This window comes from Lepidochelys olivacea (assembly GCF_965140295.1).
Source record: "Lepidochelys olivacea isolate rLepOli2 genome assembly, chromosome: 1".
Lineage (NCBI taxonomy): Eukaryota > Metazoa > Chordata > Testudines > Cheloniidae > Lepidochelys > Lepidochelys olivacea.
Genome location: NC_140411.1, coordinates 262,012,170 through 262,037,366, shown reverse-complemented (window position 1 = coordinate 262,037,366; position 25,197 = coordinate 262,012,170). Strand labels below are relative to the sequence as shown.

The 25,197-nt window shown below is 50.7% G+C and overlaps 1 protein-coding gene across 4 annotated transcripts; it reads right to left on the bottom strand.

The window, feature by feature from the left end:
- Positions 1 to 926: 926 nt before the first annotated feature.
- On the bottom strand, positions 927 to 23,951 carry L3MBTL2 (L3MBTL histone methyl-lysine binding protein 2). 4 transcript variants are annotated; one of them, XM_084638509.1, is made up of 17 exons: positions 23,812 to 23,951; positions 22,245 to 22,512; positions 21,801 to 21,934; positions 21,321 to 21,444; positions 21,130 to 21,209; positions 15,981 to 16,098; positions 14,714 to 14,848; positions 12,899 to 12,987; positions 10,236 to 10,467; positions 9,103 to 9,182; positions 8,061 to 8,165; positions 6,507 to 6,654; positions 5,719 to 5,801; positions 4,692 to 4,926; positions 3,814 to 3,879; positions 2,630 to 2,752; positions 927 to 1,893 (listed from the first exon to the last, which is right to left on the bottom strand). In XM_084638509.1, exons 1-17 carry the CDS (start codon positions 23,830 to 23,832, stop codon positions 1,784 to 1,786), a joined length of 2,151 nt encoding a protein of 716 aa, XP_084494635.1. In that variant the 5' UTR covers positions 23,833 to 23,951; the 3' UTR covers positions 927 to 1,783. The 4 variants fall into 4 exon arrangements, with proteins under 4 accessions (XP_084494635.1, XP_084494632.1, XP_084494634.1 ...); XM_084638506.1 differs by having other exon boundaries at positions 21,130 to 21,444; XM_084638508.1 differs by lacking the exon at positions 23,812 to 23,951 and adding an exon at positions 23,311 to 23,490 and having other exon boundaries at positions 21,130 to 21,444.
- Positions 23,952 to 25,197: the final 1,246 nt, after the last annotated feature.

The window sequence follows — 25,197 nt, the reverse complement described above, 5'->3', positions numbered from 1 at the left end:
AGGACCCTAAGTGGAAGTGAAAATCATGTTGAAACAGTATTCTCCACTATCTTATTCTCCTGTATCATATACTTAAATGACATGAGAGCAAACACAGTTCTTACCTGTATCACTGACACCTTCAGAGGATTAAAAATAAAAGAATGTTTAAAAGGTAGCATGTTAATCACCGCCGACAGAGTTTCTGCCTTTTGCATTTCACTCATCAAACTCGATGGTCAAACAAAAGTGAAATTGGCCTTCACTGGCCCATTCTTACGCACTAGCCCAGTGCTGCTGTGTTTGGGTTTCCACGGGGAAATGCAGAATTTTTTTTACATGAAAAGTATTTTATTCAAATTAGGAACAATTTCCAGGAAAGCAGTTATATAAATATGGGGGTTGAAAGTTAGTTGACAGCTTAAGGAAAGAGCCAGAGCCCCTTGAAAAAAATTCACTGGACAAAGGAGCTAGAACATCTATTACTGCACACCTGACCATCAACTGGTATGAAAGTCAGAGCTCAGCGTGGGAAGGGGAGAGACTAACGCCACAGGAACAAACAGTTCTGTGCCAACTGGTGCCAGGCAAAGTTCACCTCCCCTGCACACACTCCATCCTAGCTGGCGGCTCCATTTGCTGGGTTTACATACGCATCCTTCATGTTGCCATGATTGAGGACTTGACTTAGGGGACCCTTTCAGAGACCTAGAAAGCAATTCTACCACAGCGGCTGAAAAGGAGCCTCCCCGACTGTGCCATGTTGCTAGCAGCTGGCACATGCTCTTTGCAGATCTTACAAACAAGCAGAGGTGGGTACATGAGGGCTAGAATACAACCACCACAACCACAACCACACCCTCCTTACTGCTTTCGTGTTCAGACTTCCCCTCTCACCTCTTGATCAGAGCAGGCATTTTGTCGTTTCTGAATCCAACAGACGAGTCTTTGACCTTCTATTACATTTTATTTACAGAGCATTATGGTACATTTCATTGGTGGAATTTACTCTGGGATTATAAAAAAATAATAATAATCCAGCAGCATTGTGCGTCCTGGAGGGGGGAAAGAGCCAACATAAATACCCTACTGTCTTTGTCTGGGCTGGATAAGATTTAGCTCATCTCACAGCAGGTGAAAAAATTAATTTATGAGTAAAACCAAGAGAGAAATTCCCTCCTGTAACTTGTTTTCTACCTCCTCCGTTTCCCAGCTGCTCTCTAGAGCCCTCTTTGGTTCCAGGTCCGTGTCACAGAGAGGATGAGAGAGAGGGATGAGCACATCCTGGTTGTTCCCCTAGCGACAGCAGCCATGTTCCTGACTTACTTGCTCTCCCTGAGACCACATACAGTGGTTGTGGTTCTGCAATTTCAATGCTTCTCAGATCACAGATCGCAGGCTCCAGACACCAGCCTGAAATGCTGTCATTCTCCACACTGCAGCAGCAGCTTCCTACAGAGCTCAGAAAGAGTCATGTCTGTGGGCTAATAGGATTTCCCAGACTCAGGAATCCACCCTCAGACTGCAGCCCATCAGCTAAGTATGAGCCATATTGCTTTCAAAGTTTGGTGCCTTTTCTGGAAGCTGTGACCTGGGGTTTAAAAAAAAACCCAAAATGGAGCTTGCAGACACTGGGGACTGTTCTTTTGCGAGGATAAACGGGAGTTTTGTGACATTTTGCGAGTGCTCAACCCAAAGGAACGACACCCCTTCTTGTCTCCTGCACAGCTTTACTTGGGGCTTCCCCAGAGTGCAGTGCACATCCTTGCTCAAGGCCAGGAGATCCCACCTGAGGGATCAGGGATTAGTCCTCTACCTCCTGTTTTATGCTGCTTATCAGAATGGGAAGCTCTGGGGCTGCGAATTCCACTGCTGACGGGTCGATAGTTTCCTCTTTTACTTGCACAGTGATAACTATTGAGAGACAGAAAGAGGATAAATCAGTCCACCCAGAAAGCTTCATTAACAGCTGGTGTCAACAGCTCCATGGGGCCCACTCTGTTCATATGGACACCCAGTGACAAATGCTTTGGGGGTCCTATCAGTCCCATTTCCCAACGAGCAGGTGCCCACATCACATACAAATACCAGCCCAATTGGCCCCTCTTCCTGGCAGCCTCAGCAGAGACCAAGAAGGGAGCAGAACACAGAGTGACCTCCCATCTCATCCCCCCAGGTCAGGGGAAGCCTATGCTGTGGGTGCTATACCTGTTCTGGGACTAAACAGGGCAAGTCAGCCTCCAGAAGCAGCTGTGTCATTCTGGGACCTTTCTCTGTGGAGAAATTCTCACTCACTCACACAGTCAGAAACGCATCCCCACTGGGACCTGCTGATGCGGGACTCAGCAGCGAGGCGTGTCTCACATACAACTGCTCACTGCATTAGGCAGCAGTCAATTCCTTTGTTTAGAGGCAGCTCTGTGTATGCTGGGGCTGCGCGAACCCTCGGCTTTCACTGCCATGGCGTTATGCAAACCCCCAGAACCTTTTCCGAGGAAGAGACAGTTAAGTCTTGGCTGTGCTGTCTCCCCAGCCCAGGCTATAGGGACCCCATGCCACGCCTGCTAGGAAGGGGAGCAGGCCACAGGATTGCTAATGGCACCCAGCATGTAGGAGAGGGCTGCAGGCTGGAGTGACTCCCTCTCCTTACTCTCATCAGGTGCTGGCTCCTGTAAGGCCTTGCTTGCAGCTTTTGCTTCTCGCTTTGCTTTTGGGCCAGCTGGTTTCTTGGCTGCCTGCTTGAGGGACCGGGTTTTGGCAGACATCTTTTTCCCTTAACAAAGAAGAATAGAGAGTGTTGGGGAAATCTGTCCTTTTACTAAACACTGCGTTCAACCTCCCAGGGCAGAATCTTCACGGGGCAGGGCTAAGCACACTTGAACAGCAAAACGCATTCTGATCAGCTGCAAGGTCACGGTATTTCTCCCAATCGGACACGCTCCCAAGTTGCTGGTGGCATCTCGCTCTGAAGTGGTGGGGAGCCTCTGCAGGGGTTAACTCCCCACACTCCAAAGAGAGGCAGTGGAAGATGGCTATAACCACCTCTCTTCCCATCATCCTAAATATCAAGCTGCCAGTTCTTACACATTAAGGCTGTGGTTCAGCAAAGTACTACTAAGTACCTGAGTAGGCCCACTGAGCTCAGTTAAGTGCTTTGCTTAATCCTCAGGGCCTAGATCCTGAAAAACTGGCAGGGTGACCCTTTATTTGGTGTCTGTATAATTTTGTTAGTTAGGGCATTATGGCCTTTTAGACCATAAGCTCTGTGGGACAGGAAATGTCATTTACTATGTTTGTACAGCACCTAGCACAGTGGGGTTGTGGATTTTAGGTTCTCTGTCTCTCTCACACACACACACAGCAACAACATGGTCTGAGCCCATTAGCTTCTTGACCATCACCATAACCATTCTCATCATCCCCTAACACTAACTGTTAGAAGCTCACATCATGGACTGATTCCAGCTACCCAGGCCGGGCTCTCCATCATATCCACGGACAACGGGGAAGCTGCACGTTGCCAATGAACGTGTCAGTCACCTGGAAGCGTTCTCAGAGGCAGGCAGTCCTAGTCTAGATTGCAGCCAACCGACACAGCCTAGCAGCCTCCCCCCAAACAGTGCCCATGTCTCTCCTCGGCAAGAGCAGCATGACGAGATGCAAAGAGGAATAATGAAGCTATAAACACACACTGGACCAAGTGTACCCAGAGTCAGAAAAGGCCCCTCTCCTGCCTGCGGTTAGTCACACCTGAGAGGGTTTTTTTAACAGTTTCTAGCCAATGGGGGAAAAGAAGGGTGATGTGGAGGCAGGGCTAATCAAACTATCACTCACTTTTCTTTCCATAGGGTTTCTTCTTCTTCTTCGGCACCTCTTTGATCTTCACTGGCGTCGTGGGCTCTGTCACCAAGGCAAGAGGAAAATGAAAGCTGAGCTCCATCACCAGCAGATAACTGGGATGCCATGTTACAAGGCAGATACAAGACCCACATCCACCAGCCCACTCCCTCTCCCTGAGCCAGCCTGCCACAAAAGCAGAGGGAAGAGCTGGGTATAGTGGTGCTGCTAGGTGTATGGATATGAGGGTGAGCATGACAGGCTGGGCATAGCTGGGGGCGCAGTGGTACACCAGGGAAGATGGGGTAGGGCAGGGATGAGGCTAGCAATTCTGGGATGGAAGGAAGGGATCTGAAGTGTAGCAGTGGCAGCCCCTACTAGCTGAAGAGAGGAGTGACACTCGTGTGAGGTTCACCCTTATCCTAGAGACTGAGGGCATCAGAACATCACAGGGCCTGGGAAAGGGAAGGGGGGCAGAGCTGCACCTGCTTCAAGATTGGGTGGGGTAAGGCTGTACTTGAAGGAAAGAAGGAGAGTACAGCTAGAGGGGGGCATGGAAGTGCTCGTGTGATGCCCTATTTCAGCAGGAGCAATCCCCCATTGATTGATGGGACAGAAGACAGGAGAGACTAAAATCCACCTCAAACTGCCAGTCTTCTCTCCTCACCACGCAGATCTGGTTCCTCTGGTCAGCGAGTGAGCCAGGCTGAGAGAGGGCGTGAGGGGTGCATGGAGTCCATGTGGGACTAGGGAGATGGTTTCTCTTCCCCACAAGTCACAGAGGAGCAGGACATGCAAAGCAGTGGGTCAGAAACCTGCCACCAAATTCAGCATCACCACAATCAGGGCAGAGGAACCAATCAGCGTTCACCAACCTGGGGCCACTGGTGGCTGCAGCTGGTAACCCGTCAGCTCACACCAGCCTACAGCATAGATATCTGGTGACTCACAGTCCACCCACTGGTCATACTCGCTGTCCCAGCCATCAAAGTGGATGCTGAGGAGGCGGTGGACCACACGCTTTACGGTGGCCACGCAGATGAGTCGGGGCTCCATCAAATCCACTGCTTCCAGCTTCATGCCTGCCTTGAAGCCATGGTTTGGACAGTCCTGGGAAGAGGAAAAACCCAACCCAGTTACATCCAGGCCAATCCCAAGTCCTAATGCAAATACACCGGTGTGGTTATGCCTGTAGCTCAAGAAAAGGAGACAGAGCACAATGATGCCTCTTTGGTTTCTCTCACCAAAGTCCATATCATGATACCTACGGGGGACTTCAGCTACCCCCATATAAACAGGCCCAAAGCCCACAAGCCCCGCCGTTCCGCAGCAAAGCTCAGCCTGACCACAGAGAGGCCAGATGTAAACCAGGGTTTAGTTTTGCAGGGTTCAAAGGACGTCTGACTGAGCCCAGTGAGCCAGCATAGGCATGGGGACCGAGGAAGTGAGACAGGTGTGGCATTATCCCATGACACCATCATGCCATTTTGCTGGTGTGGAATGACTCCTGCCTCCCCCTCCCAGAGAGGGCTGCATTTCAGTGCGGAGATTGATCCCTGTATGGACAATCTGCGACGAGCTTGGAGATCCAAGTGTGGACTTGGAGTGTGGGCTTTAAAGAAATGCAAGTTGCCCTAATCAAAAGCCCATTCCATTATGAAATTCAGAGAAAGACAGCACCAGTTCATCACCAGCCACCAAGTGCTTTACTCATGAAGCCTACGGGAAAGAACTCAGGACACATCCACTGACAGCAGTGAAACCTCCCAGGCATTCCCAAATAGTTTCAGCCGCTAGCACAGAACAGCCCAGCTCAGAAACTCCCATGGTGTGTTTGCTCCTCCCTGCATGCTGGGTCCAAGCTGGTGTGTCTGCCTTGCCCCCCTCCCAGCCGGTACTCACCATGTTGAAGAGCCGCACTGGCACAGCTTTGGATTTGGTCTTTTCCAGGTAACTTGCCCAACTGAAATTCTTTGCATCATACCCTGCAAAAGTAGAAAGGTCACAGAGCATAAGAGCCGGGAGAAAGAGAGAGAGTGCAAGGAAGAAGCAGCAGCTCACAAGGCTGCACAACTAGCCTCCTGGCACTTCCAGGATGCAGCTCAAAGGAAGATAAGAGGAACTGCATCGCTCTGCCACTGCACAGCAGTCCGGGACTCCTTTGCTGAGCACAGATTGGGAACGGCATCAAGTGGTGCAATAGGTTTGAGACGTGGACAAACGTATCCAACAGGGACTCAGCTGAAATTGAACAGCCCCTGTCAATAACCACATGCAGGAGGAAATGGACTTTAAACACATTACTAGGCATGATCTCTCTCCTGCCACCAGGAACGTCAAGGGCAGTGTTGAAAGCAGGAGGAGACCCCCATTTTCTGGATCAGACAGTCCAGGGGGTCTAGAATCCGCTAGCAGTGACAGAGAAGGCAAATTCAGACCACACTTCCATTTTATTTCAGATTAGGAGCCATCAAATACCAAACATTCTTTGGAGCAAGGCGTGGGAGTAAGGCCAGTTCGAATGGATCAGCTGTTGCAACCTCACCAACCTTGACTCTTCAAAAAGAAGCAAGCAGGCCTGGGCCCCACAATTTTGGTCAGTCTGAGCCACAGTTGTGTCATCATGTGCCCCTAGGAGACGTGTAGCCCAGTGACCTTACAGTTCAGGGTGTGAGGTTTCAGAGTCTCACCTTTTGGAGGGGTCAGGTCGATGATGTTCTTCTGGCAGAAGTTGACAGGGAAGATGGCATGTGAGGAAGCATGGTAACAGAACCAATCAGAGCCATCTGCAGATGCTGCCCCATCAATGCCAATCATGAGATAACCGTCCAGCAGGACCTGACAACACAGAGGAAGAGCATGAAAGGAGCAGCTTAGCTTGCTCTAAAGCCTTTCATTCTGAAAGATCCCCAAGACCTCTATGGTTTGTCTATCAGAGGATCATGCCCCCACTTGTGAAATGCAGCCACCTCTGGGGTGGAGCATGGTAGGTGCTAAACAATGCACAGCAATACACTCCAATGTTGTATCACAGATGGGGGAGTGGTAGCTTCTCCAGCTGAAACTGCAGCAGGAGTTTTAGTCAACAGGACCCAGTGACCTGGAATGGAATCTGACAGGCACACAGGGCTGATGTCAATACTCTTGGGAAAAGTGCCATAACCTTAAATAGTCAGGAGCTCAATTTTCCATCTCAAAGGACAGTGCCTCCAGCAGCACAGAGCCCCCTCGAGGCAGTGCTGGGTCACTGGTTCACTACTGACTCAAGAGGGAACAGCACAACCCACTGACTCACCACCACCACTCCCCGCTGTGCCTTGGGAGTCCCCATCCAATCACCAACCAGGCCTGACCCTGCTTAGCCTATCAAATATAGCAGGCGCACATGATGCCAGGGCTAACAAAGTCGCCTATTCGTTCCCACCAGTTCCAATCCCTCAAAATGGATCGCGCCAGACACGGCTTCAGGGGAACATTTTCTGGACAAATAAAGAGCCCTCCTGTAATCTCGTCAACCTTTTGCTTCAAGTCCCCCCCTTCGGGTTGTACGGGGAGCCGATGATTTTCTGGGAGAGAACTGGAAGCCCACGGTGATGCTGCCTCTCAAGTTATGCAAAGTGGACTAGAGTCTAGAGAAGGAAAAGGCTCCCTGGGATCCTATCGCCCAGCACCCTGCCAAGTGATGCAAGGCGCTTCACAGGGAGCGAGCAGTGAGGGGAGAGAAAGCAAGACTGGGAAGCCAGGCCATGCAGAATGTATGAACACACACAGCGCTTCCCCTAACACTCCCTGCATCCCTTTATTCCTCAAAGCCACGCTCTGTATGCCGCGCTGACACCCTCCAGGAGCTGCTGAGGTCTTCTGGGAAAGCAGATCCTCCCTTCCGATTATCCAGGGGCAGAGGATGTGGGAGAAGAGCATAGCACATGTGCTGCATTGACAAGGAACTCAACCTGCTGCAGGCAAGCACACCTGTCCTCAGGCAGCATATACACATCTGTAAACTGACCGCAGCCTTGAGTGCCCCAGCTGCTGAAGCTGCGGGCAGCCTGCTGGCCCCTGAACAAGCACCCCAACCTCCTTCCCTGCTGCCTCACTCCCTCAGAGCCCTCCCAAAACAAGAGCCCTGCCTCCTCTCTCACAAGCCCCCGACAGGCCCCCTACCTCGTCCTGCTCTCTAAGGATGCTGAGCAGAGGCTCGGATGTCATAGGCTTCGACTCTGTCCCCTATCAGCCCAGGTTACCTTGCACACAGTAGCCACGCAGATGTTGCCCAGATTCAGGGGGTCAATAGCTTCCAATTTCATGCCTTCCTCGAACCAGCCACCCTCAGCGTAAACAGCCCGCACCTGAAACAGACCGCAGGGAAAAGACAAACTGGGCGTCACCATCAGGACCATGGCCCGTCTCTGAGTGCAGAGGGGATTCAAAGACATGGCGGGGCACAGCAGGGTGGAAGAAGGGGAAGGGAAGGGAAGGGGAAGGGAAGGGAAAGGTTGCCCTGAAGCAGAAAACCAAATGACTGAAACACGATTGGAGGGGGAGGGGGGCGCTAATGTGATTCAAAACCAGAGGCAAACTAACCCCAATGGAACAAAGAGAAACTCCCATAAATCAATCAATAAATCAATCAGAAGAGCCAGCCATGCCAATGCCATCCCCCACCCAGAGCCAACAAGCCTCCCAGCCTCCCATGGAGCAAGCCCTTCCTTCCAGCCCAGTGTCTGTAGCACACAGGCCTCTTACCTGACCTCCCTCAGTCCAGCCCAATCTCGTGTCAGCTTCCCCTTCCACCCTTGGCTGAAGACTACTGTGCATTCACCACCCGATCTAAGTGCAGGAACACCTCCCCCGCGACCCCTGCGCAAGCCCTCTCCCCAGTCGAGCCTCTCAGCTACTCCTCACCCGAGCCCCTAGTCCTGTCTGCATCCTTGAGTCCCTCCACCCTGACCTTGAATGAGCAAACATCCTCTCCTGCTCCTGACCACATCCCCCACCCCATCCTCAAACATCCCCCATTCCAGCTCCAAGCCCCCACAGCACGCAAAGCCTCAGGGCAAGTGAACCCCCTCATTCCAGCCTCGAACAAGCCCACTATGCGGAGTTCTGTGGGCCAGATACTTCTCCGCTGTTGCAAGGGAGAAGAGAGCTCAGCATCTACATGGGTTAGAGTCCAAAGAGCTGTGCTGAAGTGCGGGATGGGTCCTACCGTCTCCTGGCAAAGCTTCCCCCCTCATCCCTTCTTTGCCATGGCAGTCTCAAGGCGCGAGGGCTGAGCTCTCCTACCTTCTTGAAGAGGTAGGGGACAGCGTCACAGTAGATCTTCCGGAAGGTGGGATGGTTTGCCATGTCACTGCGCTTTTCTTCTGCCAGGGGAGGGAAACAAGGAAGAGAAGCAGAAATGAGACATCTACTGTGACAGAGGGGGAGTCCTGCTAAGTCACCATCTGATTGGAGGTCAGCAGCGATAAGAAACAGGAAGGCACCAGCTAGTCAGAGGGGGCTGGAAGGGGATGTTCAAAATTACAAAGGGAAAAAGGATCAGTCCCTTTGTATTACCATGTCCTGTATTATGGGAATAAAGGGTCCCTTGAACTCAAAGGATGGTAGATTTATCACGGATATAAACTTCTATACACAATATATGGAAACCGGGCAGAGATGTGCTCTGGGGGCTCAGCAGAAGAAAGGGAAGGACACCTATGCTGAACCTGGATTTCTTTTTTAAAGCACAACAAAGCATGCTAGCCCCTTTAGGAGTGGGTGCTGCTAGGCTGCCTCTTAATAATAATGAGAAGAATTCTAGGAACTGATGGGAAGAGTAGTCCAAGGACATACGATGCCTCTTGGTCCCTGGACTCCCCTGGGGAACTATATTGCCCACAAATTCCTCTCCTTCAAGGGCCAAGCCCCAGAAAGAGATGACCTAATGTCACATGCTCTTAAAGGGGCCAGCAAGTTTCGTCACATAAGGCTCAATAAATGTATAGCCATTAATAACATCTGTAACTATGCAGGCTAACATAAAGGTACAGTGTACTCACACTTCAGGGGGGAGAAACTGACTGCGTCTTGGGGAGTCGAATAAGAAATCACACTTGTACCACTGACATGCAGCAGAGTTTAATTGGCCAGGTGCATTATACTGCGTTGTTCGGCCTTTGCAACATCTCATAATGGATACCAGAGGGTAGGTTACATGGCCAGACAGAAGCACTGGTCTGCTACGCTAGAAGCAGGTGATGTGATTACGACAGCTGGCCCAGCTTGCAAGATACGGGATGGCCTTGTCAGAATCAGAACCATTCCATGAAAACCCAGGACTAGGGTCAACTCTAATCTTGTGTCAGTGTCTCTCTGGGACCAACCAATCGAAGGCAGGCTGGGAGAGTTCCGGGAAAGGCCACATGGATTTGTACCTGTCTTCTTGATGTTGTGACCCACCCTACGTGACCAGCCCACTGGGTGGATCAGAGTGCTCCACATATGGCACCAGAAGTCATCATCGCTATCCCCATCCTCATAGAGGAGCCTCAGCCGGCCACCAATCACTGTGTCCACTACTGCCATGCGCGTCCGAGACACATGGGTCTTGTCCACTACCTCCACCCGCATGCCCTGACGGAATGGGTACTTCATGTTTTCCGCCATCTGCGAGGACAACAAACAAACAGGATCTCTCAGATCCCTTCGTCCCCAAACGCTTTACACAACACGACTCTCTCCACACGCACACTGATCACTTGACTGCACGTCAGTGCTGGGAGGAACAGACACCTCGAGGGAGGGACACAACAGCCATTCTAAGACCGTGTACAGGGAGACTTTGGCAAAGCAGTAAAGTGCCTAAAACCACTATGGCTTTCTGCTAAAAGCAGCCAAGTCAGCAGGCTGTAAATTGGCCATTCAGCAGTCTCCGTTCAACCAAGGCAGGAGGGGAGGGGGTTTTTTGGGTGCCACAGAAAGGGCAGCTTGACCCCGCATCCTTCCTGATAAGAATTGTGTTGAAGTTGCTGATACATGCATCTTAGAAGAGCAGGATGTGCCCCAGGAATGTCTATTGGGGCCTCAAGGCTGCAAACTCTGGAAAAACCCACACCTGGTTCATCGATAATCAGAAGGAACCTCTCGCTTGACCATTGAAACTGCTTACTTAAAAGTTTGCTTTAAGGGACATGTCATTCTATTACTAATGTATAAATAAGGGGAAAAAGTTTGAGGTAGGGGGACTCTTCAGGACTGGACTCTCCCTCTGGATGCATTTTGTGTTCCCCACTAGCAGACGGGCTGCCGTTGTGCCACTCGAGAGCCACTCTCAGCTTTGGTAATTATCAAGGGTTGGGGGTGTTTTACTAACCTGTTGCAGACATGTGTATGAGACTAAGTAAAGTTTAGCTTTAAGTGAAAGCACTCTGGTGTTGTCCTGTTTGTGCCAACCATCAATCGGTTGGACGGCCGTGTCTCCCCTGATATATTTCCTGACACCACCTTGCACAGACTAAAAGTTACCAAGAGCTTTGGGTTGAAAGAACCCCGGGTAACAACCGTGCCACTGCACAACTGGGGATAAGAAGGGCTGAATAACCAGTCCTAGTGAAATCCCTGTTACAATTAGAGTTTGGCAGAATGTAATGCCTCCAGCCCAAACTGGGCCAGTGCATGGGGCTCACACCTCACTTCTGGTGAAAGTGGCCATAAGGTCTTCCATAGCTACCTCTGGTCACAAACTTATTGGAGTCTCTCAGTTGACTCAAAAGGGGAGTGGGATCAGGCCCTTTGTTTCACACTTCTTAGAAAGACTGAACCTCCAGCAACACCCTCCAACCCCACCACTATCCTGGAGCACTTGTACAGACTGACTAAGAGACTCGGTGCTAAGTCACCCGCATCACCCTCACTTTTCCTTGGGGGGGACTCCCAAATTTTGATCAGGCCCAACCCAACCTATCCTTGAGAACGTTCAAAGGCATCTGTAAAGTACCTGTCACCTTGGTCTATCAGAGCCCAGGGTCTCAGAGTGCAGTGAGATCTAATGCCATGTGGCAAAACGCACATTAGCAACATCTCTGTGGGGACACAACCCCACATGTGCCTTGTAGAAGGTTTTCTCCAGACTTGGCCATGAGGAGTAAGTGTATTTGTGTCTGGGAAAGCCTTGGATATGGTAACATTCCAGTCTCTCTTTAGCACTTCACTGCCAGCTCTCCCAAGAGCTTGTCTCCACCACAGCTCAGTGGGTCTGACAGATTATCCCATGAACAAACAGCGTCATTGTAATTGCCTCAAACCATGGGAGACTCTAGTTCGGTGTCTCCAGTTCAATGTCCCTGACTACCCTGGATCCTGCAGATAAGTGAATCCCGTCAAGGTCTTTTTCTGCCAGCCATTTCATGGTATTATTTTCCCCATCAGAAATGTAGAAAGAAACTTTTCAAAACGTGCCAGCAGGGGGAGCCTGCCTTCTCGCTCGACTCTGACTGGAGTCACATCTACTAACACTCCTTCCGATTATTAAAAAAACCTGCCTGTCAAGATCTTAATGAGTTTTCACACCCAGTGCTACTGACTGTGTGCATTTCAGGAGAGCCAGGGACGCTAGTCTCGTCAGTTTTGTTTTTCTCTCATTCCCCAGCGTGTTGCTGGGCTTCCAAAAGTGAAGAAGAATGTTTCTATTCAAAACAAACAGCTCATTCACTGAAATAAAACAATTCACATTAAACAGCAGGATTTACTTGTGTGCGTGCGCACAAAGGAAAACAAAACCCTCACCAATATTTTGGGCCTCAACTGTTTAAGAACATCCTTTTAAGCCCTGAAAGAGAAGCAGTCAGGCTGACTGGGTCAAAGGAACCCACATTGCCAAAGGAGCATTCTGTCCTACTTTCCAGGTGTGCCAGGCAGCCCTTAAAGGAAAATGCCCTCCCCCACCCTGCACTATGCTGGTTCTCCCTCCCAGTACCAATGAGCAACAGGAGAGGTAAACAGAGCTTGAACCAAGAGAGGGAGACTCCCCCCACAGTGCTGTGTCTCCATCTGTGAACTGGATGGATGGTAGAACCTTTCCCTTGTCCTTCCCCTTTACCTTGATGTGGAAATCCACAGGGATGGTCCTTGCTCCCACCAGCCTTTTCATGAGGTACCCCCTCCAGTCTGTGTACTTGGCGTGGATGGCTGTACAGAAACAGAGAACAACAGCTCATGTTCCTTGCCCATTGCACCTTCATGAGGGCACAAAGTTAACAATGCATTTGACCCCTTCCTCCTTTCCAGGAATTGCCGGTCTAAATTCAAGATGTTCTTCCCATTCAGATACACCAATGATCACTAGTCTTTCACTCTCACACACTCACAGCCACACTGCAGCTATATACGAGCAGAATGTCAGGTTTCTGATAAGCTCACGGAGCTTTGCCACCATTTGGCACAGAAAGTAGAAGAAAATTCATTAATATTCTTTCCGTTATCTTTGCACCAAGGAGCCCCAGTTACAGATCAGGATCCCATTGTGTTAGGTGTACAAATATAGAACAAAATGGCAGCAGAGTGCTATTTAAAATAGTGGCTGGTACAGAGGAGGTAAGTCAGCCCCTAACACAAGAATGAAGGGGCACTTCATGAAAATTAAAAGGCACCAAATTTAGAATGGATAAAAGGAAATCCCTTCAAACCAAGGGTCTGTTGGAGGTGGGATACTGAGCTAGAAGATATGATCTGTGCCTTGGAAAACTTACAAGCTAAGATCCCAATCCTGCAATTGGATTGACACACATGGACCTGTGCACCCATGCAGGGCCCCACTAATTTCAAAGGGGCTCCATTTGGGAGCAAGAGGCTGCCCATGCTGATATGACTGCCAGAGCAGGGCCTAAATTGGGACACGAGGTGGTATAGATTCCAAAGCCAAGAAGAGACCATTATGATCCTTTAGTCCAGTGGTTCTCAACCTTTCCAGACTACCCCTTTTCAGGAGTCTGATTTTTCTCATGTACCCCAAGTTTCACCTCACTTAAAGTCTTGCTTACAAAATTGTCACAGCCACACTAGTACTGACAAATTGCTGACTTTTTACCATATAATTATAAAATAAATGAATTGGAATATAAATATTGTACTTACATTTCAGTGTACAGTCTATAGAGCATTATAAAAAAGTGATTGTCTGTATGAAATTTTAGTTTGTACTGACTTTGCTAGTGCTTTTTATGTAGCCTGTTGTAAAACAGGCAAATATCTAGATGAGTTGATGTACCCCTCTGGAAGACCTCTGTGTACCCCTAGGGGTATGCGTACCCCTGGCTGAGAACCTCTGCTCTAATCTGACCTCATGTATAAGACAGGCCATAGAACTTCCCCAAAATAATTCCTAAAGGAGATAGTTTAGAAAAACATCCAGTCTTGATTTAAAGATGATCAGGGATGGAGAAGCCACCCTGAGCCTTGGTAAATTGTTCCAAGGTAATATGGGCCTAGGGAGAAGGCTGGGATAGGCTGTGGAAATGGAAAGCAACTGAGTAAGATGTGTAAGTCAAGACATGTCAATTTCAACCTATGTAAACAGCATTTAAAGAACACCCCCACATGCCAGAATTCTGCTCTTTTACCAGCACCCTTCGTGATCCTTCCAGTTGAGGATGGATAGACACAATTCCTCCCATCACCCTCCAGCACCACTCCTAGTCAACCAGAGGGAGTAGCAGAGAGAGAGCAATGCAAGAAGTTGCTTTCTGAGGACCAAGAGAAATGGACACTTTATAACAGAAGACAGCAGCGGATCTGCATTCCAAAGCATTACGAACATGACACTGTGAGACAGAGCTAGGAGAGAAACCAAGACTGCTACATGTGGAATTAAACACTGGCATCTCCTCTCACAGCATGACACCCGACAGGCACTCACTCTGTGGGGGTACCAGGATTTTGCTGTTGATGGCACACCAGCCAATGGGGTGAATGTCCACTGTGCCCAGGTTGCACCAGAAGTCATGGCTGGAGTCATTCTCAAAGCCTTCGTACCGCAACAGTGCTCTGTATCCTGCCGGAGACAACAAGAGAGGGAAGAGATGCATTAAATCTTTTCTCTGCTCTGGTTACTTTGTTCCCTACAATACATTCTCCAGTGCTCCATGAAAATTAGCTTCAAGTGAAAGGACCTTCCACCCCTTCCCTTGGAAGATGAATGGAGCTCAGCAACACAAAGTCCTCCCACGAGACCTGCCCGTTTACCTTGTTTAGGTTCCATCTATTGCTCCTAAACAACTCTTCTCCCTCCTGGCATTTCCCCCTTTCAAAGACCCCTGGATGCAGTGATGAGCTGTCAAAATCTTAACAACCGGTTCCCCATAAAAAGTTCTGATTTAAGGGATGTGCCCCAGTATGTATTTTTTGTACCAACAGGGTTACCATACGTCCGTATTTTCCCAGGAGGAATTTTTAAAATTTAAAAATTCCTCCTGGACGGCCATTTAAGAACCAAAAAGCCTGACCTGTCCGGGAAAATACGGATGTATGTTAATCCTGCCTAAAGTTCTTTTTTAAAAAGATGGGCCTGAACTAGAAATGAGCTCCATTTCACATGTGTGGGTCCCGGCCACTCCCTGGGGGTGTGCTAGAGTGACCAGATGTCCCGATTTTATAGGGACAGTCCCGATTTTGGGGTCTTTTTCTTATATAGGCTCCTATTACCCCCCACCTCCTGTCCTGATTTTTCACACTTGCTGTCTGGTCACCCTAGGGTGTGCACATGTGTGGGTCCCAGCTGCTCCCTCATTGAAGCAGGTGTGCAGGGTTACTGCCCTGGGAACTGCAGGGCAGCACTGGACGTGGGGCCAGCTGCAGACAGGGGCGTGGGGCAGGGCTAGCTAGAGGCAGGGGGTGCAGGGCTGGCTGCGGGCAGGGCAGGGGGTGCGGAGCTGGCTGGAGACAGGAGGGTGCGGGGTTGGCAGGAGGCGTGGGGCTGGCTGGAGGTAGGGGCTGGCTGCAGGCAGGGCACGGGGGTGCAGGGCTGGCTGGAGACGGGGCTGGCTGTGCGGCACTCACTGCCTGGATGGCTCCCGTAGCCCCATTAAAGTGTCATATGGCCAGGCCAGATAGATTCAGATCTGATAAACATCCCTCAATTATCGCCAGTCCCTGTCGGTTACTGATAAGCCTCTCAAGAGACCTACCTGCAATCTGGATGACAGAGGCGATCCAGTACACCCGGCTGGGGAGCACAGCATCGCTATTCAACACCTCCACCTTCATCCCTTTCATCACGTCCTCCCACTGCTCGAACAGCGGCACCTGCAAGATTGGGGCAGAGATGACGGGAGAGGAGAGAAAAGAATGGTAATTATGATCCAGCCTGCATATATTTTGCAGACACAATCTGCCTCTTGCTCACAGAGCTGTGCTTCACAATGTATGCTTTCATTTAAACCAGTTCTTTCTGGCCCTTGGGGCTGTAAAGAGAAACTATGACAACATGAACTGAGCATAATGAGGCACAATTGCCTTCGTAAGTCTTCACACAGCCTGACACAGTAAGCTCTGAACTGTTCAGGCTTTGAAATCTAAAGATGGCTTTAGCGCCCAGATCATAACAAGACTGATGACACCAAGTTGTTCTCTGGCTCTGGGCCAAGCAGCAGGGACTGCGTAATTTCAGAATGAGAAAGAAGAGTTTTCCATACCGCTGGTGAGCTGTGACCCTGCAGTGCCAGTCCATTAGGATCAGAGTGCTAATCACCATGAGAAAAAAGAGACAATTGCTCCATGGAAGCTGGCTACCCCAGACAATTACCAGGCAGCTGGACACCAGTTTGAGGTCACAAAGACCACAGTAGGGGCTACTATCACAGTTGCTATTTCAAGGGCTGCATACATGGCAGTACAGTGTTATAGGGGTGCGTGAGCAAGGTGGCCAATGTGCCAGAAATCACTGAAGGACTTGATTACAATTTCCAAATTGTTTCGGAGCTATCAACAGAACTCATGTGGCCCTCCTCCCACAAGTACGTCGGAGGAGCACTGGCCCATGGTGACACCAGTCCCAGGGGAGCAGCATAGCAGGTACCTGAACACGTACACAGGAAGACCACCCAAAGCACATGATGCCACAATATGGAAAAATTCTAGAGCCTAAGAATGGACCAGAGGGAGGGAGAATTATTCCCATAATAAAATATTGACATGAATGGTGTCTCCACCCCCACTGTGATTCTAAGTGCCTAGCCATTTTTACCATGGCTAACAAAACCACCTCCTAACCACACCCACCCAGAGGATACCATTTCAGCTATATATTTAGCAGGAAGGTGGTAGAATGAGTTTTTTGGGGGGGGGGCTGAGAGCAAGGCAGAGATACCCAACGACAGCACAGGGACAAGCATAGCAATTATAACATCTGTTTACTGCATAACATATGTGAAACTAAGGGAGATGACTTCTGTGAACAATGTAGCAAAGATGCAGAATCTACAGGCAGCTGACCAGGCACGCTGCTGCATTTGAAGCTGTTATTCATATTAGTACTACATGCAAGGGGTGAAGTATGAGACAGAAGCTCTCTATTCACCCACCTTCAAAGTGTAAATGGATGGTAGGAATTCAGTTTCTGCATTAGGACTCTGCTGCACTAGGGTTCAGTTTCTCCCTCAGGGGCAGAGGTGATCTATAGTCATTATCACCTGAGCTTAGGGCTCAGCTGTGCCACCTCAGTTAGAACCTTTATAGGTAGTAGCCCCATTGGTTTCAGTGCAGGTACTTGTCAATGTAAGGGTGACAGACGGAGGCCCTTCACGTGTACAGTGTGGAAGTTTATGGCAGAAGGCACCGGGGGGGTGCAATTAAAAGAGGTTATGCAACACTGGAGTGGAGGTAGCACATCCTTGTTTGTATGCATGTATATAGCTCCCACTTGGGTGAGCGATGTGGTGTGGGGAGGGAACTGTACAGAGGAATAATTCAGTACAGTATTACAGTTAAAGAAGAGGAGGGGAGCTAAGTCAGCCAGAGGAGCTCTTATCCAGGAAGATTTTTATTAAACACCAAAGGCTATAGGCCAGCTGCAAGATCAAGACATAACAGCACAGTGCAACAGATCACAGTGGGTGATTTGTTGGAGCCACATTTACACTGTAGCCTTGGCCTGGAGGCCTAATGTTGCATCAAGATGGCAGCCATTTTCTCCCGAGCACTGTTTATTTGGTGTTTTCTTTAGGAACTCTCTCTTCCATTTGCACGTCTCATTCCACAAAGAGTTCTGCTTCGTTTTCTTGTCCTCCTGGCAGAACCTTCCCTTGTCTCTCATTTTAACCACCTTCTCAACCTCATACATTAATTCAGAACCCTGGCACATGTTCAGGAACAGGTCTTGTCTGCTCTTCTCCTGGTCCCCAAGGTCTGTGAACCTTTTCACCACAGTGGATCTGATCAGCTTCCCCCCAGGTTGCTCTGGGAGGTCTATACTGGTGCAATGGGTTACTGAAATAAAGAGAGAGAGAGTTAACAGCCAAAGCAACAGCACATCCAATAATTATCAAATTAATAATTTCACTTCAGTTTCAAACTCTAGTCCAAGAAGAAAGTATCATGCAGGAAGGAACTAGAGATGGCAAGGACATAGCATTGGTATTCACACACCACTTCTAGGACTAAGGGTGGGTGAAGATGCTACTTAATAGGATAGAGGGAGAAAAGCCAGGAATGATCCTAACTGAATTAGGAAAGGTGACTTAGATCTCTGGCCTACATACAAAATTGCACCAGTTTAACTGAATTGGCTTAAATTGCACCTTCAGTTATTTCAGTGCAATTCTGTGTTGACACTCCTAAAATCCATATAACCCTGGCTTACAGATAGCCGGTTTTAAAGTAATGGGTGTCCACGCATGGGGCTTGAACTAGTTTAACTCAACCAGGGCATGTCTGTCAGCACATGTTGTGGGCCATCCTTACTGTGGGACAAAAAGGATCCTGGGCATGTTTGTGAGCATCCTTATTGTGGGCCATAAAGGATCCTGCAAACCATCTCTCTACGGGGCTCCCGTCAAGGGAAAGAAGCCATTTTAAAGAGTAAGGGAGAAAGCTGGTAAGTTTGGAGTAGTGGTTCACACAGATGAGAGGGGACCAAGCTTTGTGAGAGCTTTTGTGGGGGAGAAGGGAAACTATCATTGCCCTAATACTTGATGGCAAAACTAGAGGACGTGCTCAGAGATTTTCCAAATAAAATGTTCCAGGTGTGGGAAAAGCCAAGGGCCAAGACTAGCTGGTGTCTGATAAATGTAGAGGATTTTACTGTCAGACAATTGGGAATAGGCCATGCTATTACTGTATCCCAAACCCATGGGCTATATTTTGCTTGCTTACCTCTTTGCCAGTAAAATATGCCCAAGTGTTTTCCAGGTTTTTAACAGCAAGGCAGACTGATGGGAGGCTGCAGGTAGATAGAGGCACCAATCTGGTTCGGCAGCCTGCACTGCAAATGGGGCAGACGGATATAATGTCACATGAATGTTGTGGCCATTGTGCCCAGCCAGTAGTTTCCTGCAATTAGAGTCTCTTGTTTTTAGACTTTTTACATTGCAATCTCCCCAAGGATCTGCCAAGTTGAGTCCAGCCACACAGAGTCGCTCAGCCAGGCACTGTGCAGGCGTCTCCACCTTGACTGGGAACGGAGGCCTATGAGGCAAAAGGAAGGAGGGGCACAAACAGGTAGAGTGTCTGAGAGGTGACAGAGCAACCAAAACAGCTGAGCTGATGAGGGATTTGGCAAGAGCTGCAGAGGCATGCGAGTGGAGACTGGCCCCTGCTAGAATAAGGGAAGGGGGAAAAAAATGGGTATTTCCACCCTCATGCAAGGTTATAACCGCCCTTTTTACATATACTAACAGCATCCAGAAGACCCTTTCCCCACCCCTGTGAAATAAGCCTCCCCGCTTCCCCAATCAGTACATAAAACAGTAAGAAGGTGCATACCTGCTGCTGTACAGGGCCCCATATCTCCTGATTCCTTGTCCTGCCAACTCAGCTTGGCGGTCTTCTCCAGATCCAGGGTTCTTGAAAGCGGGCAATGCGGAAAGCTGGCAATGCAACCAGCAGCTTCAGTCCAGCTCCTTGTCCTGCTAGGCCATGGATCTACTGTCTTTCTTAGAGTCCCTTCAACAAAGCACTGTACGTGCCTCCATGCTAGTTAGTAGCAAATCGGGCAGAGCGGAAGGGTGTTCTGAACCTTATCATACTAGATCTTCCCTGCCTCCATCTCCTCACAGCACCATCTGACACTCCAAGTGATGTCCATCTCGGCCAGTCTGAACTCAGTTGCCAAGTTATACACTAAACCAGGCTGAGCTGGCCAGAGACCTCTTCCTCTCCCCAGACAGGCATCAGAGACCACACATCAGCCTCAGGCCTGTGGCAGCAACCTTGTAAGATGGTCTCCTCCAAGACATGCTGGCGATAGAACCAGTTGGGTTGCAGAAGCAGATGATGTTGCTCGCTGTGAGAATACAGAGCTCTGTGGTAATGGGCTGTGTGATGCTACTTGTATGGGCAGGTGGATTCCAGCCAACTAGAGTTTTACGCCGCAGAATGTGGATCACACAGGCAATGACAAGCGTGATGGGGATAGCTATTGAGAGGACAATTGGCATCAGCGGGGCTAGGAGAACAGGCAAGCTCCACCCACAATGGCCCTGTCTTGACGTAGACTGGCATAGCAGGGAACCAGTGGCTGTTAGCTTCGCTCAAAGCAAGCTAATCCAGATGGCCGTGGCCTTGGTGCACTGCCAGTAGTGTGGTGTCTGGATGTGGTGTGTGCTAGGGGACAGCATGGCAGCTAGCACAGCCATTTCCTCTAGTCCATGACATCACCATGGAGTGAGAAGAACAAAGTAATACCAGAAAAACTAAAGACATTCTGCGAAGAACCACCCACAGCTCAAGTGGGGGTGGTGGGGAGAAGACATACAGACAGGGTTTCTATTTCTAAAGAGTTTGGGGTTCCTTCCAGCACAACTCGGGACGACAGAGTCCCACCTCCCTCCCTGATGCCATTCAATGACATTTCTATCTCGGGTAACATCAAGATCCCTGCCTATTTTCCTCCTGGGGACGGAGCATGCTCCCTCCACAGGATTCCGGCATGACCAGCAAGGCTCAGACTCCCTCCCTGTCAGGAGGCAGAGACAGAGTCTGATATCCAACTCTTCTACACCATGTGGCTTCCACACCTCTTCCTCACTCATCTCATGCACACAGGAAGAAGCCAATAAGCCCAGGTAACATGACACACTGCACACAAGCAGAAAGGCACAGAAAATAAGGAGAACTCACGTGTTTGAAGCAGCTGACGGGGGCAGCCTTGTAACCATGGTCCTGCAGGTACTTTCCCCAGTCAAAGCCCAGGACAAGGGCTGCAGGAGGACACAAAAGAAGAGTGTCAAGGTCAGCTGGTTCTGAAGAGGATGCAGAACACAGCCTGTCTAATGCCCAGCTCCTTCTTCTCCACACCCACCTGCACTTACCATCTTGGCCTGTCAGCGTTCCATCTGCCAGTTGACCTGTCCCCTGGGAATGGAGGAATGCCCCAATTTTGGCAGACCATGCTGCCTTGTGCAGAACTTTAGCCTTCTTTGTAGGTGGTTTGCCCTGGGGAAGCATAAAAAGAAGATGAGGTTGGGATCCAGAGGCAAAGGGATAATGTATCCCTGAAGGCAAGGTGCAGACTCACCTCCCTATCTCTGGCTGAAGGATTTCAGAGGTCATGACATTCTTCTACACTCACGGGGCCATGAAGAGCCAGAACCACCATGGATACCGTGCAGTTCTGCCCTCCCCATCTTTTCCCACCCGTGTAGAGAGCAGGACCCTTAGCATGCCCTTGTGTCCCTCAAGGAAGGGAGGGAGGTACCAATAAGCCTCCAGCAAGCATGGTCTTGTTGACACTTCCCCCTACAGGCGAGTCCCACTTTGATTCCAGAGGCCACCGGGTGGGTGTCACTCACCTGCAGCCTTGCCAGGATGCTGGCTTTCTTGGAGTTTGAGGAGTAGCTCCTGGAGCAGGAGACGCTGCAGAAGCGTTTGGTCTTCGAAAAGAAAGCTTCCCTTGTGCCCACGATCCCACACATTTCACACACAGCTGGGGGAGAGGAAGATACTCAGAATGAGAGCTGGGGGTATGGCATTAACCCTGCAAGGGCTAAGCTCAGGCCAGCAATGTTACAGCGCCAGGAAGCGTAACTAACTTGACTAACCCCAGCAGAACCTCGAGAGCCTCTTGACAGAACTCAGAGCATAGAACACAATCACTAGGCAGTTCCACTCCCAAGGCATGTGTATTAAGCTAAACCACCACACATATCCTGAAGCACTGTACTGCTTTCAAATGGGTCCATATCTGTTTCTAATTAGCTACTGTGCCTCCTTATGGCACGCAGAGCATATAGTACCTGGCTCGGAGCCGCTGTCTTCCATCAATCGGCCTGTAGTGGGTGGATGTAGCGGCAGAGGGGAGGTGGGCAGCTCCCCAGCTTCACGATCTGCCACATCATTATCACTAGACTCATCCAGGCAGGAGCTGCTGTCACTGCCCATGCTGCTGTTGTAACCCCGGAAGCTATCATAACCCCCAAACAAGTCCAAGTCATCGTCGTCGTCATCTTCATCCTCCTCCTCCATCCGCTTCAAGGATGGCATCTTGCGGCAGAAGGGAGACAGCTAGCGGAGAGAATAATGCTTCAGACCCAAGATTTTCAACATACCCTTATGCAGTAAGCCTGGCCTCAGCACAGCAGGATTGTCCCACAAGGCTTAAGGAGGGAAAACCTGGTGTGGCTGCTAAGGATTCTACCTAGTAGACTCAAGAGCAGGTGTGTCCCACTCACTTGGGATGTGGGGGGAGGAGGGGAAGAGGACTCCCACCCGCTCAGTGAGTTCTCTTTTAGGTTTTACCCATCAGACTCAGCGTTCCCACAGAAAAAAGAATTCATAGTCACAGAAGTGCAGAAAGTGGGGGGTGGCAGAAGGATGGAGAGGAGGGCCACAGTTGAGGTATAAGGAGAGATCAGTTTACAGAGGCACACAGCAAGGTAGGATCAGCAATAGTCGCACTGGAGGCTGACTGGTGACTTCAAGATCACCAGTCCTTTACTGCTCCCAGGCGCTAAAGCAGTAGCATAAGCTTTTAGGGCAAGAGGCACCCTTCAATCCCCGCACTCCATATTGCTTTCCCACTTCCTCCCGCCTCAAAACAAGAGCGGCCAGACACATGCTGGGGCACAGTGAAACAGACTCGGTCCTGGTGCACGTAAGCAGATCCAACTCCCATTAAAAAACAGGGGGCTTCCAGCTGCTCCCATCGAACCTGAACAGTTTCCCGCAGAGGCGGTGGCAGGAAAACAGGAGATTGTTCACACGGCCCTGGGCACGGGGCAGAGCCAGAAGCCGGCAGCGAAGAAGTCCAGGGGCTCAGCGGCTACACCCCACGCCGAAGCCGGGCACCACTGATTGCGTTACCTCAGCGGAAGGAGCCTGATCTACCCGCAGGCAGGTGGGGGCCCGTTACCGCACCACAAACCAGGCCCTTTTACGAACAGAATTCAGGGGACCCCCTGCGAAGGATCCCCCTGGCTGCCCACACCCCTGCCAAGCCCCTGCGGCGGGCGGGCTGGCCGGGGTCCCGCGGGCCGGGGGCCGCAAAGGGGGCGGGGCGGGCTCCCCAGCCACTCCCCGGGGCGGAGCAGGCTCTGAATGGCGGCTTCTCACCCAAAGCACCTCGCCGCTGTAACGCCGGGTGAGCCCCACCCTGCCGCAGCGCAGGGCCCCCGGAGCCCCGCAGGGCAGCGCCTGCCTAGCCAGCCCCGCGGCGAGACGGGGGAGGCCGGAGCTAGCGTGTCCGGGGGCCGGGTCCCGGGGCAAGCAAAGGGATCGGAGGCTGCAGCATCTCTCTGCCCCTCCTAGGGCCGGTGTCCGGCCCCCGCGGCGCGGCGCGGCGCGGCGCGGCTCGGCTCGGCTCACCTCGCCCCTCTCCTGCTCCATGGCTCCCGCCCGGCCCAGCTAACAGCTGGACGCCGCCATCAGGCACATGGTGCCTTCGCTGACCAGGCCCCGCCCCCGACAGGGCGTCACACGCCAGCCATGAGGGCGTTAGCTTCACCGTCCCCCATGTACCAGAAACGCCTATTGGCCCTTTCCTCCCGGCCAATCCCCGGAGAGATTGCTGAACAGCCGGGAACGCGTCCCTCCCGCCGCGAGGCATTCTGGGAGTTGTAGTTCGCAACGCCCAATAGCTTGGCAGAAGGCGGCCACGGGGTGGGGAGGGGGGTTACAGCCCCGCCCCTGAGGCAGGTTTCAGAGTAGCAGCCCTGTTAGTCGGTATCCGCAAAAAGAAAAGGAGGACTTGTGGCACCTTAGAGACTAATAAATGTATTTAAGCATGAGCTTTCCTGAGGCAGGTGGCTCCCCAGGCGTGGTCCGTCCTCCCCGCTGCGTCATTCTCCCTACAGCCCTAGGTGGGGTGAGGTGCCTCAGGCCGAGCCTCCTGTCTACTCGCATGGGCGGGGCGGGGCGGGGCGGGGCAGGGCAGGCGCGAACCTCCAGCCGCGATCGCTCCTGCCTGGAGCCCGCGGGAAACCCTGCCCGGTGCTCTCCGGTGCCAGGGGCCAGGCTAGTCCTGGTGCCCGCTCTCAGGCTAATTCTGGTTTTCATGAAGCCCCAGCGCCTGCAGCCAGGCGGCTGTGTGATGGTCTCCGCCTTAAAGTCAGAGGGAGTGTGGAGAAAGCGTCACACTGTGACCACCCCCCTGCAGCCTGGAGACTCAAAAAGCAGAAGGCGAATAAAAAACACCCAGTTCTTTTACATAATCTCAAGATTTTTAAAGCCAAGCTCTTGATTTTGGATGAACATGAGTCATGATTTTTTAACATTGGAGGGGCCCTAGGGCAACTTCTTTTTTGGTCCTGGCTTTTGTTTGTTTCTCTCAGCACTTGGGGACTATGCACACCCTTAATGCACACTGGTTTTCTTGAGAAACAGCCAGTCATAAAATATAGGAAGATGGCAAGTTATTGGGATAACTTTCTGTCAGAGAAGAGTGGTAGCCATCCTCAGTGCTGTAGTTCCTGTCCTGACTCTTAAAAGCTGAGCCTTTGCAGGAAGACAAGTTTCAGAGCAGCAGCCGTGTTAGTCTGTATCCGCAAAAGGAAAAGGAGGACTTGTGGCACCTTAGAGACTAATAAATGTATTTAAGCATAAGCTTTCGTGAGGCACATACAGCTCACTTCATCGGATGCATTCAGTGGAAAATACAGTGGGGAGATTTATATACACAGAGAACATGAAACAATGGGTGTTACCCTACACACTGTAAAGAGAGTGATCAGGTAAGGTGAGCTATTATCAGCG